The sequence below is a fragment of the Oncorhynchus tshawytscha genome, linkage group LG16, assembly GCF_018296145.1.
Source record: "Oncorhynchus tshawytscha isolate Ot180627B linkage group LG16, Otsh_v2.0, whole genome shotgun sequence".
Classification (NCBI taxonomy): domain Eukaryota; kingdom Metazoa; phylum Chordata; class Actinopteri; order Salmoniformes; family Salmonidae; genus Oncorhynchus; species Oncorhynchus tshawytscha.
The window spans coordinates 15,831,654-15,846,356 of NC_056444.1; the positions used below are offsets into that span (position 1 = coordinate 15,831,654).

Consider the following 14,703-nt stretch of genomic DNA (forward strand, 5'->3'; position numbering starts at 1 on the left):
AGTCCTCGGCTAGAACCCAGTGTTTTTATGACTGACAACATGAGGAAGTCTGGTTTTATCAATGGGGCTAAAACAGGGAAGTGTGTGGATGAGCTTTGACCAGTCTCTGCTAAACACCACTGTAAAGACCTGGAGCTGCTAGACTTGGCATAAATGATCATTCACAGGGTTAGCTCTGTAGAGTTCTGGTTGGGTTTAGATTCACTAGCTTCAAGTACGCCTTCAATACAGCATCAACTAGGCTACATGAGCCCAAACTCAATGCTGAGAACTTTCTCAAGTTAAGCTTGAATTCCATCTGAAAACATTTGTTTACTTAATCACAAACGGTTATCTCTGACAAAAGGTACATTTAAGACACTTTGTTAGTTTGTTTGCAAGTAGGTTAAATGAGAACCTACATACACTATGGTGGTAACCTGTCTATTTCTGAATCCTCCATCCAGTCTGCCCGGCAAACTCAGTGACCCTGGGTGGGTTGCCTGACCCTGGTCTGAGGGGCATATCCTATCTATTTTGAACAATTTTGGGGCGGCAGGTAGTCTAGTGGTTAGAGCGTTGGGTCGGTAACCGAAAGGTTGCTAGATGGAATCCCTGAGCTGATAAGGTAAAAATCTGTTCTGTACCTGAACAAGGCAGTTAACCCACTGTCATTGTATATAGGCCGTCATTGTAAATAAGAATTTGTTCTTAACTGACTTACCTAGTTAAAGGTCAAATAAAAATGCAACAATTTCAACATTTTTTGAGTTACAGTTCAGATGAGGAAATCAGTCAATTGAAATACATTTAATTAGGTTCTAATCTATGGATTTCACATGACTGGGAATTAGAGGTCGACCGATTATGATTTTTCAACTCCGATACCAATTATTGGAGGACCAAAAAAATCCGATATTGATCAGCCGATATTTATTTTATTTGTATTAATGACAATTACAACACTGAATGAACACTTATTTTAACTTAGTATAATACATCAATAAAATCAATTTAGTCTCAAATAAATTAATAAAACCTGTTCAATTTGGTTTAAATAATGAAAAAACAAGTGTTGGAGAAGAAAGTAAAAGTACAATATGTGCCACGTAGAAAAGCTAACGTTTAAGTTCCTTGCTCAGAACATATGAAAGCTGGTGGTTCTTCAATATTCCCAGGTAAGAAGTTTTAGGTTGTAGTTATTATAGGACTATTTCTCTCTACCATTTGTATTTCATGTACCTTTTGACTTGGATGTTCTAATAGGTACTTTAGTATTGCCAGCCTAATCTCGGGTGTTGATAGACTTGAAGTCATAAACGGCGCAATGCTTGAAGCATTGCGAAGAGCTGCTGGCAAATGGAGGAGAGTGCTGTTTGAATGAATGCTTATGAGCCTGCTGCTGTCCACCACCGCTCAGTCAGTCTGCTCTTTCAAATCACAGACTTAATTATAATAACTCACAGAAATACGAGCCTTGGGTCATTAACATGGTCAAATCTGGAAACTATAATTTTGAAAACAGACGTTTATTCGTTCAGTGAAATACGGAACCGTTCCGTATTTTATCTAATGGGTGGCATCCCTAAGTCTAAATATTACTGTTACATTTGTCATGTCTTTACTATCATTAACTGAAGACTGTAATTAGTTATTACGCGATTAGACTGATTAATCATGTAACCGTAATTACTAGGAAGTCGGGGCACCAAGGAAAAATATTCAGATTACAAAGTTATCATTTCCTAAAATAACTTTTCAGATATTTTATCTGATTAATTAGTCTTCGAATTAATTATTTACTTTACCTCACGTTAGTCTCATTCCAAACGTCGTAAATCGTTGGTTATCTGCACGAACCCAGTCTTCACTATGAGTCATCCATACATTGTCTTAAATAATTTATTTATCACTAAGTAATTCACAGAAATGCAGAAACCGGCATGGCGGCTTGTTAGACAAAAGGGGAAGTGGGGGTCGACTAAGTCACTCCAGAGTGATAATTATAACAATTGAAATGCTAATCCTTTGCACATGAACGCTCACTCATTCGGGAACAATTGCAATCAATCAATATATTTACGCTCAGTGTGTCGACTTGATCACTGGTGAAAAGTTTGTTTCTTTTGTAGAATTGTCCGTCTCTCTCCCTCTCTCTCTGTCCTGGTTATAGTGGATAGTGACATTCCTTCATTTCGTTATAGAATGGATGTTTCGGTGGTTGTCGTTCTTCGCGTTCAATGATACCGAATTCCTAGCAGCAGACTAGTAATTAATATCAGACTTGTTCTTATTCTGTTGGTATCGATAGTCTAAGAGTTTAACCACGTGGTATGGTAAACTTCTTGGCGCAACCCATCCCGTTAGCGGGATAATTGTCATCAACAACCGCTGAATTGCAGAGCGCCACATTCAAATAATATTGCTAAAAATATTTATATTCATGAAATCACAAGTGCAATATAGCAAAACACAGCTTAGCTTTTTGTTAATCCACCTGTCGTGTCAGATTTTGAAAATATGCTTTACAGCGAAAGCAATCCAAGCGTTTAAGTTTATTGATCACTAGACAAAACATTATGAACACCTAGCATCAAAGTAGCTTGGTCACGAATCAGAAACGCAATAAAATGAATCGCTTACCTTTGATCTTCGGATGTTTTCACTCACGAGACTCCCAGTTACAAAATAAATTTTCCTTTTTATTTTTTATATCCAAAATAATGCGCCAAACAAACGGGTATGTTCAGAAATCCACAGGCTCGAGCGGTCACGACAACGCAGACAAATTCCAAATAGTATCCGTAATGTCCACAGAAACATGTCAAATGTTTTTTATAATCAATCCTCAGGTTGTTCTTAAATATATGATCGATAATATATCAACCGGCACTCTTTCTCAGTAGGAGAGTGAGTCGATGGCTGCCCCACTGTGTTGCGCAAGCAAAACTCATGCGAAAACCCAGCTATCCACTGACGCAATGTTATCTTTCTCGCTTATTTTTCAAAATAAAAGCCTGAAACTGTTAAGACTGACACCTTGAGGAAGCGATAGGAAAAGGAATCTGGCTGATATCCCTTTAAATGGAGCGAAGGCAGGCTATGGAACATGAAGCTTTCAAAATAGAAGCCACTTCCTGGTTTGATTTTCCTCAGGTTTTCGCCTGCAATATCAGTTCTGTTATACTCACAGACAATATTTTGACAGTTTTGGAAACTTTAGAGTTTTCTATCCTAAGCTGTCAATTTATATGCATATTCTAGCATATGGGCCTGAGAAATAGGCTGTTTACTTTGGGAACGTTATTTTTCCAAACATAAAAATAGTGCCCCCTAGCTGAAAGAGGTTAAAAGATTCAGCAATGGTCTACAACCTTTGTCCTCCTAATGGAGAAAAACATGGTCTGCAACCTTTAGCCATCTTGTAATTGAGGTAAGCTCGGTCTGCTGATCGAAAACCAGAGTGGGGTTTTTATGCGGAATGGCAGAAAAGGGCTGTCCCAGGATGTCTGACCCTAACTGGGCTCAGGGGCGGTCGTTCGTACCTCAAGTTCTATGAGGTGGAAGGATTTCCTTTGTTCTCTATGAAAATGTACTCTCAATACTGTGTGGCCATGTGGCAGGGTCTTCTCAGGAATTTATGACCTCTCTGACCACAGCAACCTAGTTGAAGGAGGCAAGGGGGAGACAGGGATAGGGGGATGGGGCTTGCTATACCTAAAGAGGTTAACGTCATGACACATTGCACAACCTTCAATGTCATGTCATAATTATGTCCAATTCTGGCATATTAATTACGGTCTTTGTTAGGAAGAAATGGTCTTCACACAGTTCGCAACGAGCCAGGCGGCCCAAACTGCTGCATATACCCTGACTCTGCTTGCATAGAATGCAAGAGAAGTGACACAATTTCCCTAGTTAAAATAAATTCATGTTAGCAGGCAATATGAACTAAATATGCAGGTTTAAAAATCTATACTTGTGTATTGATTAAGAAAGGCATTGATGTTTATGGTTAGGTACACTGGTGCAACGACAGTGATTTTTTTCGCGAATGCGCTTATTAAATCACCCGTTTGGAGAAGTAGGCTGTGATTCAATGATAAATTAACAGGCACCGCACCGCATTGATTGTATGCAACACAGGACAAGCTAGATAAACTAGTAATATCATCAACCATGTGCAGTTAACTAGTGATTATGTTAAGATTGATTTAAAAAATAAGTAATGTTTAATGCTAGCTAACACCTTACCGTGGCTCCTTGCTGCACTCGCATAACACGTAGTCAGCCTGCCACGCAGTCTCATCGTGGAGTGCAATATAATCGGCCGTAATCGGTGTCCAAAAATTACGATTACCGATTGATATGAGAACTTGAAATCGGCCCTAATGAATCAGCCATTCAGATGTTAATCGGTCGATCTCTACTGGTAATACAGATATGCATCTGTCGGTCACAAATACCTTAAGAGAAATGGGCCTCACAATGGGCCTCAGGATCTCATCACGGTATTTCTGTGCAATCAAATTGCCATTGATAAAATGCAATTGTCCGTAGCTTATGCCTGCCCGTACCATAACCCCACTGCCACCATGGGGCTCTCTGTTCACAACATAGACATCAGCGAACTGCTCGCCGACACAACGCCATGCACGTGGTCTGAGGTTGAGGCCAATTGGACGTACTGTCAAATTCTCTAACATGACATTGGAGGTGGCTTATGGTAGAGAAATGAACATGACATTTTCTGCCAACAGCTCTGGTGGACATTCCTGCAGTCAGCATGCCAATTGCTTGCTCCCTCAACTTGAGACATCTGTGACATTGTGTTGTGTGACAGCCTTATTCTAATAGTATGTTTATTTTATTTTTCCTCATCAATCTACACACTACCCCATAATGACAAAGTAAAAACGGGTTAATTTAGTATTTTTTGTTAATTTATTAAAAATAAACATACACAAATATCACACAGTACTGGTCAAAAGTTTTAGACCGCCTACTCATTCAAGGGTTTTTATTTTTTACTATTTTCTACATTGTAGAATAGTGACGACATCTACTATAACACATATGGAATCATGTAGTAACCAAAAAAAGAGTTAAACAAATCAATGTTACATTTTATATTTGAGATTCTTCAAATAGCCACCCTATGCCTTGACAGCTTTGCATACTCTTGGCATTCTCTCAACCAGCTTCATGATGTAGTCACCTTTTTAATGCATTTCAATTAGCAGGTGTGCCTTAAGTTAATTTGTGGGATGTCTTTCCTTTGAGTTTGAGCCAATCCGTTGTGATGTGACAAGGTAGCGGAGGTATACAGAAGAAAGCCCTATTTGGTAAATGACCAAGTCCATATTATGGCAAGAACAGCTCATATAAGCAAAGAGAAACGACAGTCCATTACCTTTTAAGACATGAAGGTCAGTCAATACGGAACATTTCAAGAACTTTGAAAGTTTCTTCAAGTGCAGTTGTAAAACCCATCACATGCTATGATAAAACTGTCTCATGAGGACCGCCACAGGAATGGAAGACCCAGAGTTACCTCTGATGCAGAGGATAAGTTCATTAGTTACCAGTCTCGGAAATTGCAGCCCAAATAAATGCTTCAGAGTTCATGTAACAGACATCTCAACATCAACTGTTCAGAGGAGACTATGTGAATCAGGCCTTCATGGTTGAATTGCTGCAAAGAAACCACTACTAAAGGACACCAATAATAAGAAGAGACATGCTTGGGCCAAGAAAGACGAGCAATGGACATTAGACCAACGAGTCCAAATTTGAGATTTTTGATTCTTACTGCTGTGTCTTTGTGAGACGCAGAGTAGGTGAACAGATCTCTGCATGTGTGGTTCCCACCGTGAAGCATGGAGGAGGTGTGGGGGTGTTTTGCTGGTGACACTGTCTGTGATTTATTTAGAATTCAAGGCACACTTAACCAGCGTGGTTACCACAGCATTCTGCAGCGATACACCATCCCATCTGCTTTGGGCTTATTGGGACTATAATTTGTTTTTCCACAGGACAATGACCCAACACACCTCCAGGCTTTGTAAGGACTATTTGACCAAGAAGGAGAGTGATGGAGTGCTGCATCAGATGACCTGGCCTCAACCCTATTGAGTTGAGTTTTGGATGAGTTGGACTGCAGAGTGAAGGAAAAGCAGCCAACAAGTGCTCAGCATATGTGGGAACTCCTTCAAGACTGTTGGAAAAGCATTCAAGGTGAAGCTGGTTGAGAAAATGTCAAGTGTGTGCAAAGCTGTCATCAAGGCAAAGGGTGTCTACTTTGAAGAATCTCCAACTATAACATTTTGATTTAACACTTTTTTTTTGGGTTACCAGATTTCATATTTGCTATTTCATAGTGTGGATGTCTTCACTATTCTACAATGTAGAAAATAGTCTAAGTCCTTGAATGAGTATGTGTGTCCAAACTTTTGACCGCTACTGTATGTGTGTATACACCCCTCCTGTCCTTTTTGACGTCTGTGTGCTGGGGTTGTGACCTCTAGTAGAGTGGAGGGTAATCCTGCCCTTTGGCTGCTAACTGACGTGATGAGTGACCGTACAGGCCAGCCTAGACACCAGCAGCAGATGTCAGCCAAAGCTCTGTGTGAATGTGTGAGTAAGAAGGTTATATCCACTAGTTTGGGGTCTTTGCGTATGGTTATGCCTGTCTGTGTTTTATCTTTGTGTGTGCGTGTGTTCCTCTGTACATTTAGCTGTGACATTGATATAGTGACCATACTAGCACACAAAGCCCAAACATCTGCCCAAGCCAATGCCAGCGTTGTGTACAGTACGTTTGTCTACAGTGAGGTGGGGTATGTTACTTTGCCCTTATCCAAAGGTAGTATCAGGCTGCCAACCTTGTGCTGTGAGTATGATGCTGTTCTGTATATGCCGGAGTGCCTCGCCCACACACACAGTGGTTATTACTCACACGCTAAGTGGCGGTGCTGCATGTAAACAGTGACGTGTTGACAGTAAAATACTGCACCACATTACCGACCGTGACTCAAGCCTGTTTGCCAGATGGTAAAAGATTAGCCTTGGATTGGCTGCCACCGTCATGTTAGCTTAGACTTTTAGGGACAGAGGGAGACGGACACACCCAGCGAGAGTGTATGAAAATGTATGCACTCACTACTAAATTACTAAAATATAAGTGTGTTTGTGTAGGCTTGTAGGAGAACAAACCTGGGAGAATCTCAATTGCATACTCCTTGCAGCCTCGCTCCTTGCCTCCTTCTCAAACCCATTGGATGAGAGCAAGAGGTCCCCCTCTCTGACCTTCTCCAATAGGTTTGGAGAGGAGTGGGGACACGAGGAGTATGCAATTGAGATTCTCCCCACTGATCCTTATGTGTTTGTAAGTGGTTAGAGTTGGATCTATCATGGTCCAAACACCCCAACACCGTTGTGAAGAAGGCATGACATTTCAGCCTCCTGAGGGGGAAGGGGCAAAGATTTGGCATGGTCCCTCAGATCTTCAAAGTTCTACAGCTGCTCTATCGGGAGCATCTTGATTGTCGGCGTCACCGCTTGCTATGGGAACTGCTTGGCATCTGACCGCAAGGCTCTACAGAGGGCCAAGCTCTCTGCCATCCAGGACCTCTATACCAGGCGGTGTCAGAGGAAGGCCCAAATAATTGTCACACTCCAAGTCTGTTCTTTCTGCTACTGCACAGCAAGCGGTACCCATGCATTAAGTGTGGAACCAACCAGACCCTGAACAGCTTCTACCCCCAAGCCGTAAGAAGACTGCTAAATGGCTAATCAAATGGCTACCCGGAGTAGTTTATTTATTTTGCACTGATTCTATGCACACACACTGGATTCTACTCTTACACTGACACCCCAATACATACACACACTACTGTACATACGCTCACACACATGCATACTGACGTCATATACACTTTCACACTCCCCACACACTGCTATCTATCCTTTTGCCTAGTCACTTTACCCCTACCTATAGCTACCTCAATTCCCTCGTACCCCTGCACCTCGACTCTACTGGCACTCCCCGTATATAGTAATGTTATTTTCTACTCCGTGTGTGTCTCATTCACTTCGTAATTTATTCCTTGTCTCTATTTTATTTGTTAACTCTGCATTCTATGCAAAAGTACCTGTGAGCATTTCACTGTTAGTCTACACCTGTTGTCTATGACGCATGTGACAAATAAGATGTTGTGTGACAGTGGCTGGTAAACTAGTCACTATAGCGTTACTACACGACTGTTTTCAGTTGGGACAATTGACAATGGGAGCAGGCCATAACCTGCTTAGACATTTTGTTAATTGTAATGTGTGATTTTTAAGCCTCCAATAAATGGATGTTTACACATACTGCATTGTGGGAGAAAATGGCTTCAAAGTGTTACATTTTTCCTTTTGAGAGAAGAGCCCAGAGGGGATGGGAGAGGAATGGTAATGGGTAAAAATCATGGATACAAATGAGGCTGAGCCGATTGACGTCACAGGCCTGTGTGGTCAGCCTGGTCTCATAGACTAGACGTAACATGGTAAATGTAATTCAGGGACCATTTGTATGATCCAATTTTATTTGTCACATGTGCCGACTACATCAGGTAGACCTACTGTCAAATGTTTACTTACGAGCCCTTAACAACAATGCAGTTCAAGAATAACAGCGAGGCTATGGGTTGGGTACCTAGTCAATGTGTGGGGGTACAGGTTAGTGAAGGTAATTTGTATGGGGGGGTGTCAATGTAAATAGTCCGGTGACCATTTGATTAATTGTTCAGCAGTCTTATGGATTAGGGGTAGAAGCTGTAAAGGAGCCTTTTGGACCTAGACTTGGTGCTCCTGTACCTCTTGCTGTATGGTAGCCGAGAGAACAGTCTTGGAGTCTGACAATTATTTGGGCCTTTCACTGACATGCCTAGTGTATATAGGTCCTGGATGGCAGAAAGCTTGGCCCCAGTGAGGTACTGGGCTGTACGCACTACCCTCTGTAGTGCCATACCAGGCGGTGATGCAACCGGTCAGGATGCTCTCCATGGTGCAGCTGTAGAACGTTTTGAGGATCTGGGGACCCATGCCAAATCTTTTCAGTCACCTGAGAGGGGAAAGGTGTTGTCGTGCCCTCTTCACGACCTGTCTTGGTGTGTTTTGACTGTGATAGTTTGATGTGGACACCAAGGAACTTAACTCACACACTGGTATGCAAATTAGAGAGTCTAGGGTTTCCAGGATGATTGTGTTGATGTGAGACATGACCAGCCTTTCAAAGCACTTAGGCAGGGACTATGATGGTCTGCTTGAAACATGTAGGTATTACAGACTCAGTCAAGGAGAGGTTGAAAATGTCAGTGAAGACACTTGTCATTTGGTCCACGCATGCTTTGAGTACACGTCCTGGTAATCCATCTGGTCCCTCTGCCTTGTGAATGTTGACACGTTTTTTTAAAGGTCTTGCTCACATCGGCTACGGAAAACGTGATCACACCGGTGTCCAGAACAGCTGGTGCTCTCATGAATGCTTCAGTGTTTGCCTCGACGCGAGCATAAAAGGCATTTAGCTCGTATGGTAGGTTTGCGTCACTGGGCAGCTCGAGGCTGGTTTTCCCTTTTGTCATCCACAATAGTTAACAAGCCCTGCCACACCCGTCGAGCGTCAGAGCCGGTGTAGTGGGATTCAATCTTAGTCCTGTATTGATGCTTTGCCTGTTTGATGGTTTGTCGGAGGGCATTGCAGGATTTCTTATAAGCGTCCGGATTAGTGTCACTCCTTGAAGCGGCAGCTCCAGCCTTTAGTTCGGTGTGGATGTTGCCTGTAATCCATTGTTTCTGGTTGGGATATGTACGTACGGCCACTGTGGGGACTACGTTGTCGATACACTTATTGATGAAGCCGGTGACTGAGGTGGTATACTCCTCAATGCCATTGGATAAATCCCGGAACATATTCCTTACCAGACGTAGCTGTTCTGTCTTGTCGATGCATGGAAAACCCAGCCAAATGTATATCCGTGTTGTCGTTCAGCCACGACTCTGTGAAACAGAAGATATTAGTTTTAATGTCCCATGGGTAGGATAGTCTCGAACGGCGATCACCCAGTTTATTTTCCAGTGATTGCACATTGCCCAATAGAACGGATGGTAGAGCTGGCTTACCCACTCTCTGACAAATTCTTACATGGCACCCCGATATGTTACATTTGGTATGGGGGGGTAGTCTTGGAGGGGAGGTAGTCTTGTGAGGCTGGTGGGCATCCAATTACGTGTTTGAGAGACTCACCTTTCTATAGAGGGGTCATAATAGTTAGTAGGCCAAACCATTCAGAAACTAGATACATTTTTGCGAGAAGACTGATTTTCAGGATGTCTCATGGTCTGACAAACACCACTCTTGCTCTGCCACCTTTCACTGCAAATGCAGAAGGGTGGGGAGGGGGGGGCTCTCTGGAGACTAGTTTTGGATGGGGGTGTGTGGTGCAAGGGGAGGTGAGCCAAGGCCGTGCCCAGGCCTGAGTGTCTGTCTGTAGGTGATAGCTAGGCTGGGGTGACAGGAGGTTGAGGATATCCCTTGGTTAGATCCTCATGTGACTGCTGCAACCTGCTGAGTAGGGCCAGGCAGCAACATACACATACTAGGCCTATACAGTTGAAGTCAGAAGTTTACATCCACTTAGGTTGGAGTCATTAAAAATAGTTTTTCAACCACTACACAAATTTCTTGTTAACAAACTATAGTTTTGGCAAGTCGGTTAGGACATCTACTTTGCGCACGACACAAGTAATTTTTCCAACAGTTGTTTTATAGACCGATCATTTCACTTCTAATTCACTGTATCACAATTCCAGTGGGTCACAACAGCAAAGGACCTTGTGAAGATGCTGGAGAAAACGGGTACAAAAGTATCTATATCCACAGTAAAACTAGTCCTATATCAACATAATCTGAAAGGCCGCTCAGCAAGGAAGAAGCCACTGCTCCAAAACCGTCATAAAAAAAGCCAGACTACGGTTTGCAACTGCACATGGGGACAAAGATCCTATTTTTTGGAGAAATGTCCTTTGGTCTGATGAAACAAAAATAGAACTGTTTGGCCATAATAACCATTGTTATGTTTGGAGGAAAAAGGGGGAGGCTTGCAAGCCGAAGAACACCGTCGCAACCATGAAGCACGGGGTGGCATCATCATGTTGTGGGGGTGCTTTGCTGCAGAAGGGACTGGTGCACTTCATAAAATCGATGGCATCATGAGGCAGGAAAATTGTGGCTATATTGAAGCAACATCTCAAGACATCAGTCAAAAAGTTAAAGCTTGGTCGCAAGCATACTTCCTAAGTTGTGGCAAAATAGCTTAAGGACAGCACAGTCAAGCTATTGGGGTGGCCATCACAAAGCCCTGACCTTAATCCTATAGAGAATGTGTGGGCAGAAATGAAAAAGAGTGTGCGAGCAAGGAGGCCTACAAACCTGTCTCAGTTACACCAGCTCTGTCAGGAGGAATGGGACAAAATTCACCCAACTTATTGTGGGAAGCTTGTGGAAGGCTACCTGAAACGTTTGACCCAAGTTAAATGATTTAAAGGCAATGCTACCAAATACTAATTGAGTGTATGTAAACTTATGACCCACTGGGAATGTGATGAAAGAAATAAAAGCTGAAATAAGTCATTTCTATTATTCTGACATTTCACATTCTTAAAATAGTGGTGATTCTAACTGACCTAAGCCAGAGAATGTTTACTAGGATTTAAATGTCAGGAATTGTGAATCTGAGTTTAAATGTATTTGGCTAAGGTGTATGTAAACTTCCGACTTCAACTCTATATACACATAGGATGATCTAGTATTGTCCTAGGTCTACGTTTTGTGTTAAATTTAGACGATGCTTTCTATCTTTTGGCTATAGGAATACCCTTACCCTCAGACCCAGTCGGAAGGAATGCCTGATCTGTCTCGCTTTCTCTTTTTCTGTGCATGTTCTTTTCTGTCTCTCTCTCTCCTCCCCCCTCTCTCTTTCCATCTCTCGTGCTTGGTAAGCCTAGAGTCAGTGGGAGTGTCTTCTGCTGCTGTCCTAATCAGCAAGCAGCTTTGCTCTATCGTCACGGTAACAAGGAGCATATTACTGGGGGAAACGAGGTGTAATTAAGTCTTAATGTTTTACCAGATGGACAACTCAACTCTGTCTGGAGCAGCATGTTCCTCTACACCAGGGCTCACCAACCTTGTTCCTGGAGAGCTACTGCCCTGTGTGTTTTTATTCCAACCCTAATCTAGCACACCTGATTCTGATCATTTGCTGGTTGATAAGCTGTATCAGGTTAGTTATCTGGGGTTGGACCAAAACCCTACATGAGGCTAGCTCTCCAGGAACAGGTTTGGAAAGCCGTGCTCTACACACAGTACAGTCTCTCACACCATATCTTTCACACACCACACAAGCCCTCTCTCCACGTGAGTGTTTGCGTGTGGGTACACAGCATGCGTGTTTTCCTGCGCCAGATGATAAATAGAGGGTGGGTGTGTGCGCGCGCACTGCCATACAGATGAGGAAACTCTTTATTCGTTTATCACAACATATCAGCAGCCTAGCAGTCCTCCGCAGATCAAAATGAACCACATGAACCTCACCTAAATGACTTTAGTAACCAGTAGGCCAACACTACCTGTATTCTTCAACTGTTGTATTTCATTCGTTACATGTTTCTCTGGTGCTCTGACTGTCTCGGAAGCATTAATGGTGAAACTTTTTTTCCCTCCCCCTCTCCAGAGACGAGGGGCCATCTCTTATGACAGCTCAGATCAGACCGCTCTGTACATTCGTATGCTTGGTAAGTACTGCCCACTGTCACATACACATCACATACAGTACAGAACAACTTATGCTAGTTACTGTTAGATCTGCCTACAGTCCCCATATTCAGAATGAACAGGCATCATCAGGCTTCTAGATTGCATCAAGGAAAGGAAGCAATTTCAGAGAGCGAGAGAGACTCCCCAGATAAAAGACTGACCATCGCCCCCCAACACAAGCCACTGCAGCATAGAGACAGGAGAGGGTCAGGAGACACTGTGGCCCCATCCGATGATACCCCCGGACAGGGCCAAACAGGCAGTATAGAACCCCACCCACTTTGCCAAAGCACAGTGCCCACACCACTAGAGATCTTCAACCACCAACTTACCATCCTGAGACAAGGCTGAGTATAGCCCACAAAGATCTCCGCCACGGCACAACCCAAGGGGGGTGCCAACCCAGACAGGAAGATCACGTCAGTGACTCAACCCATTCAAGTGACGCACCCCTCCTAGGGACGACATGAAAGAGCACCAGTAAGCCAGTGACTCAGCCCCTGTAATAGGGTTAGAGGTAGAGAATCCCAGTGGAGAGAGGGGAACCGGCCAGGCAGAGACAGCAAGGGTGGTTCGTTGCTCCAGAGCCTTTCCGTTCACCTTCAAACTCCTGGGCCAGACTTCACTCAATCATATGACCTACTGAAGAGATGAGTCTTCAGTAAAGACTTAAACCTAACCTAGAAGTAACAAAAGCATGGATACATTTTTCTGCATCATTTTTGGACAGAAAGTTTCTGATTTTTGCAATGTTACATAGATTGAAAAAAGCTGTCCTTGAAACGGTCTTGATATGTTTGTCAAAGAGCGATCAGGGTCCAGAGTAACGCCAAGGTCCTTCAGTTTTATTTGATACGACTGTACAACCATCAAGATTTGTCAGATTCAACAGAAGATCTCTTTGTTTCTTGGGACCTAGAACAAGCATCTCTGTTTTGTCTGAGTTTAAAAGTAGAACGTTTGCAGCCATCCACTTCCTTATGTCTGAAACACAGGCTTCTAGGGAGGGCAATTTTGGGGCTTCACCACGTTTCATTGAAATGTACAGCTGTGTGTCATCCGCAGTAGTTTAGTTGGAATAGGGTCCAGTGTGCAGCTTGAAGGTTTAGAGGCCATGATTAATTTCATCATTGTGTTGAGATATAGTTCTAAAACACTTGAGTGTCTCCCTTGATCCTAGGTCTTGGCAGAGTTGTGCAAACTAAGGACAACTGAGCTTTGGAGGAATAAGCAGATTTAAAGAGGAGTCCGTAATTTGCTTTCTAATGATCATGATCTTTTCCTCAGAAGTTCATTAATTTATTACTGCTGAAGTGAAAGCCATCCTCTCTTGGGGAATGCTGCTTTTTAGTTAGCTTTGCGACAGTATCAAAAATAAATTTCGGATTGTTCTTATTTTCCTCAAGTTGGAAAAAAAATAGGATGATTGAGCAGCAGTGAGGGCTCTTCGATACTGCACGGTACTGTCTTTCCAAGCTAGTCGGAAGACTTCCCGTTTGGTGTTTTGCCATTTCGATTCCAATTTTCTGGAAGCTTGCTTCAGAGCTCGGGTATTTTCTGTATACCAGGGAGCTAGTTTCTTATGACAAATGTTTTTAGTTTTTAGAGGTGTAACTGCATCTAGGGTATTGCGCAAGGTTAAATTGAGTTCCTCAGTTAGGTGGTTAAATTGAGTTCCTCAGTTAGGTGGTTAACTGATTTGTGTCCTCTGACGTCCTTGGGTAGGCAGAGGTAGTCTGGAAGGGCATCAAGGAATCTTTGGGTTGTCTGAGAATTTATAGCAATACTTTTGATTCTCCTTGGTTGGGGTCTGAGCAGATTATTTGTTGCGATTGCAAATGTAATAAAATGGTGGTCCGATCGTCCAG

At 42.9% G+C, this 14,703-nt stretch overlaps 1 protein-coding gene across 2 annotated transcripts in view; it reads left to right on the forward strand.

Annotated features, from left to right (window-relative positions):
- Positions 1-14,703, forward strand: part of LOC112234079 (high affinity cAMP-specific 3',5'-cyclic phosphodiesterase 7A-like) — a 38,855-nt gene that overhangs the window by 4,285 nt on the left and 19,867 nt on the right. For both annotated transcript variants that reach the window (XM_024402066.2, XM_024402067.2), the window contains exon 2: positions 12,753-12,813. In XM_024402066.2, the coding sequence (XP_024257834.1) occupies positions 12,753-12,813 (61 nt within the window). The remainder of the gene's footprint in view (positions 1-12,752; positions 12,814-14,703) is intronic.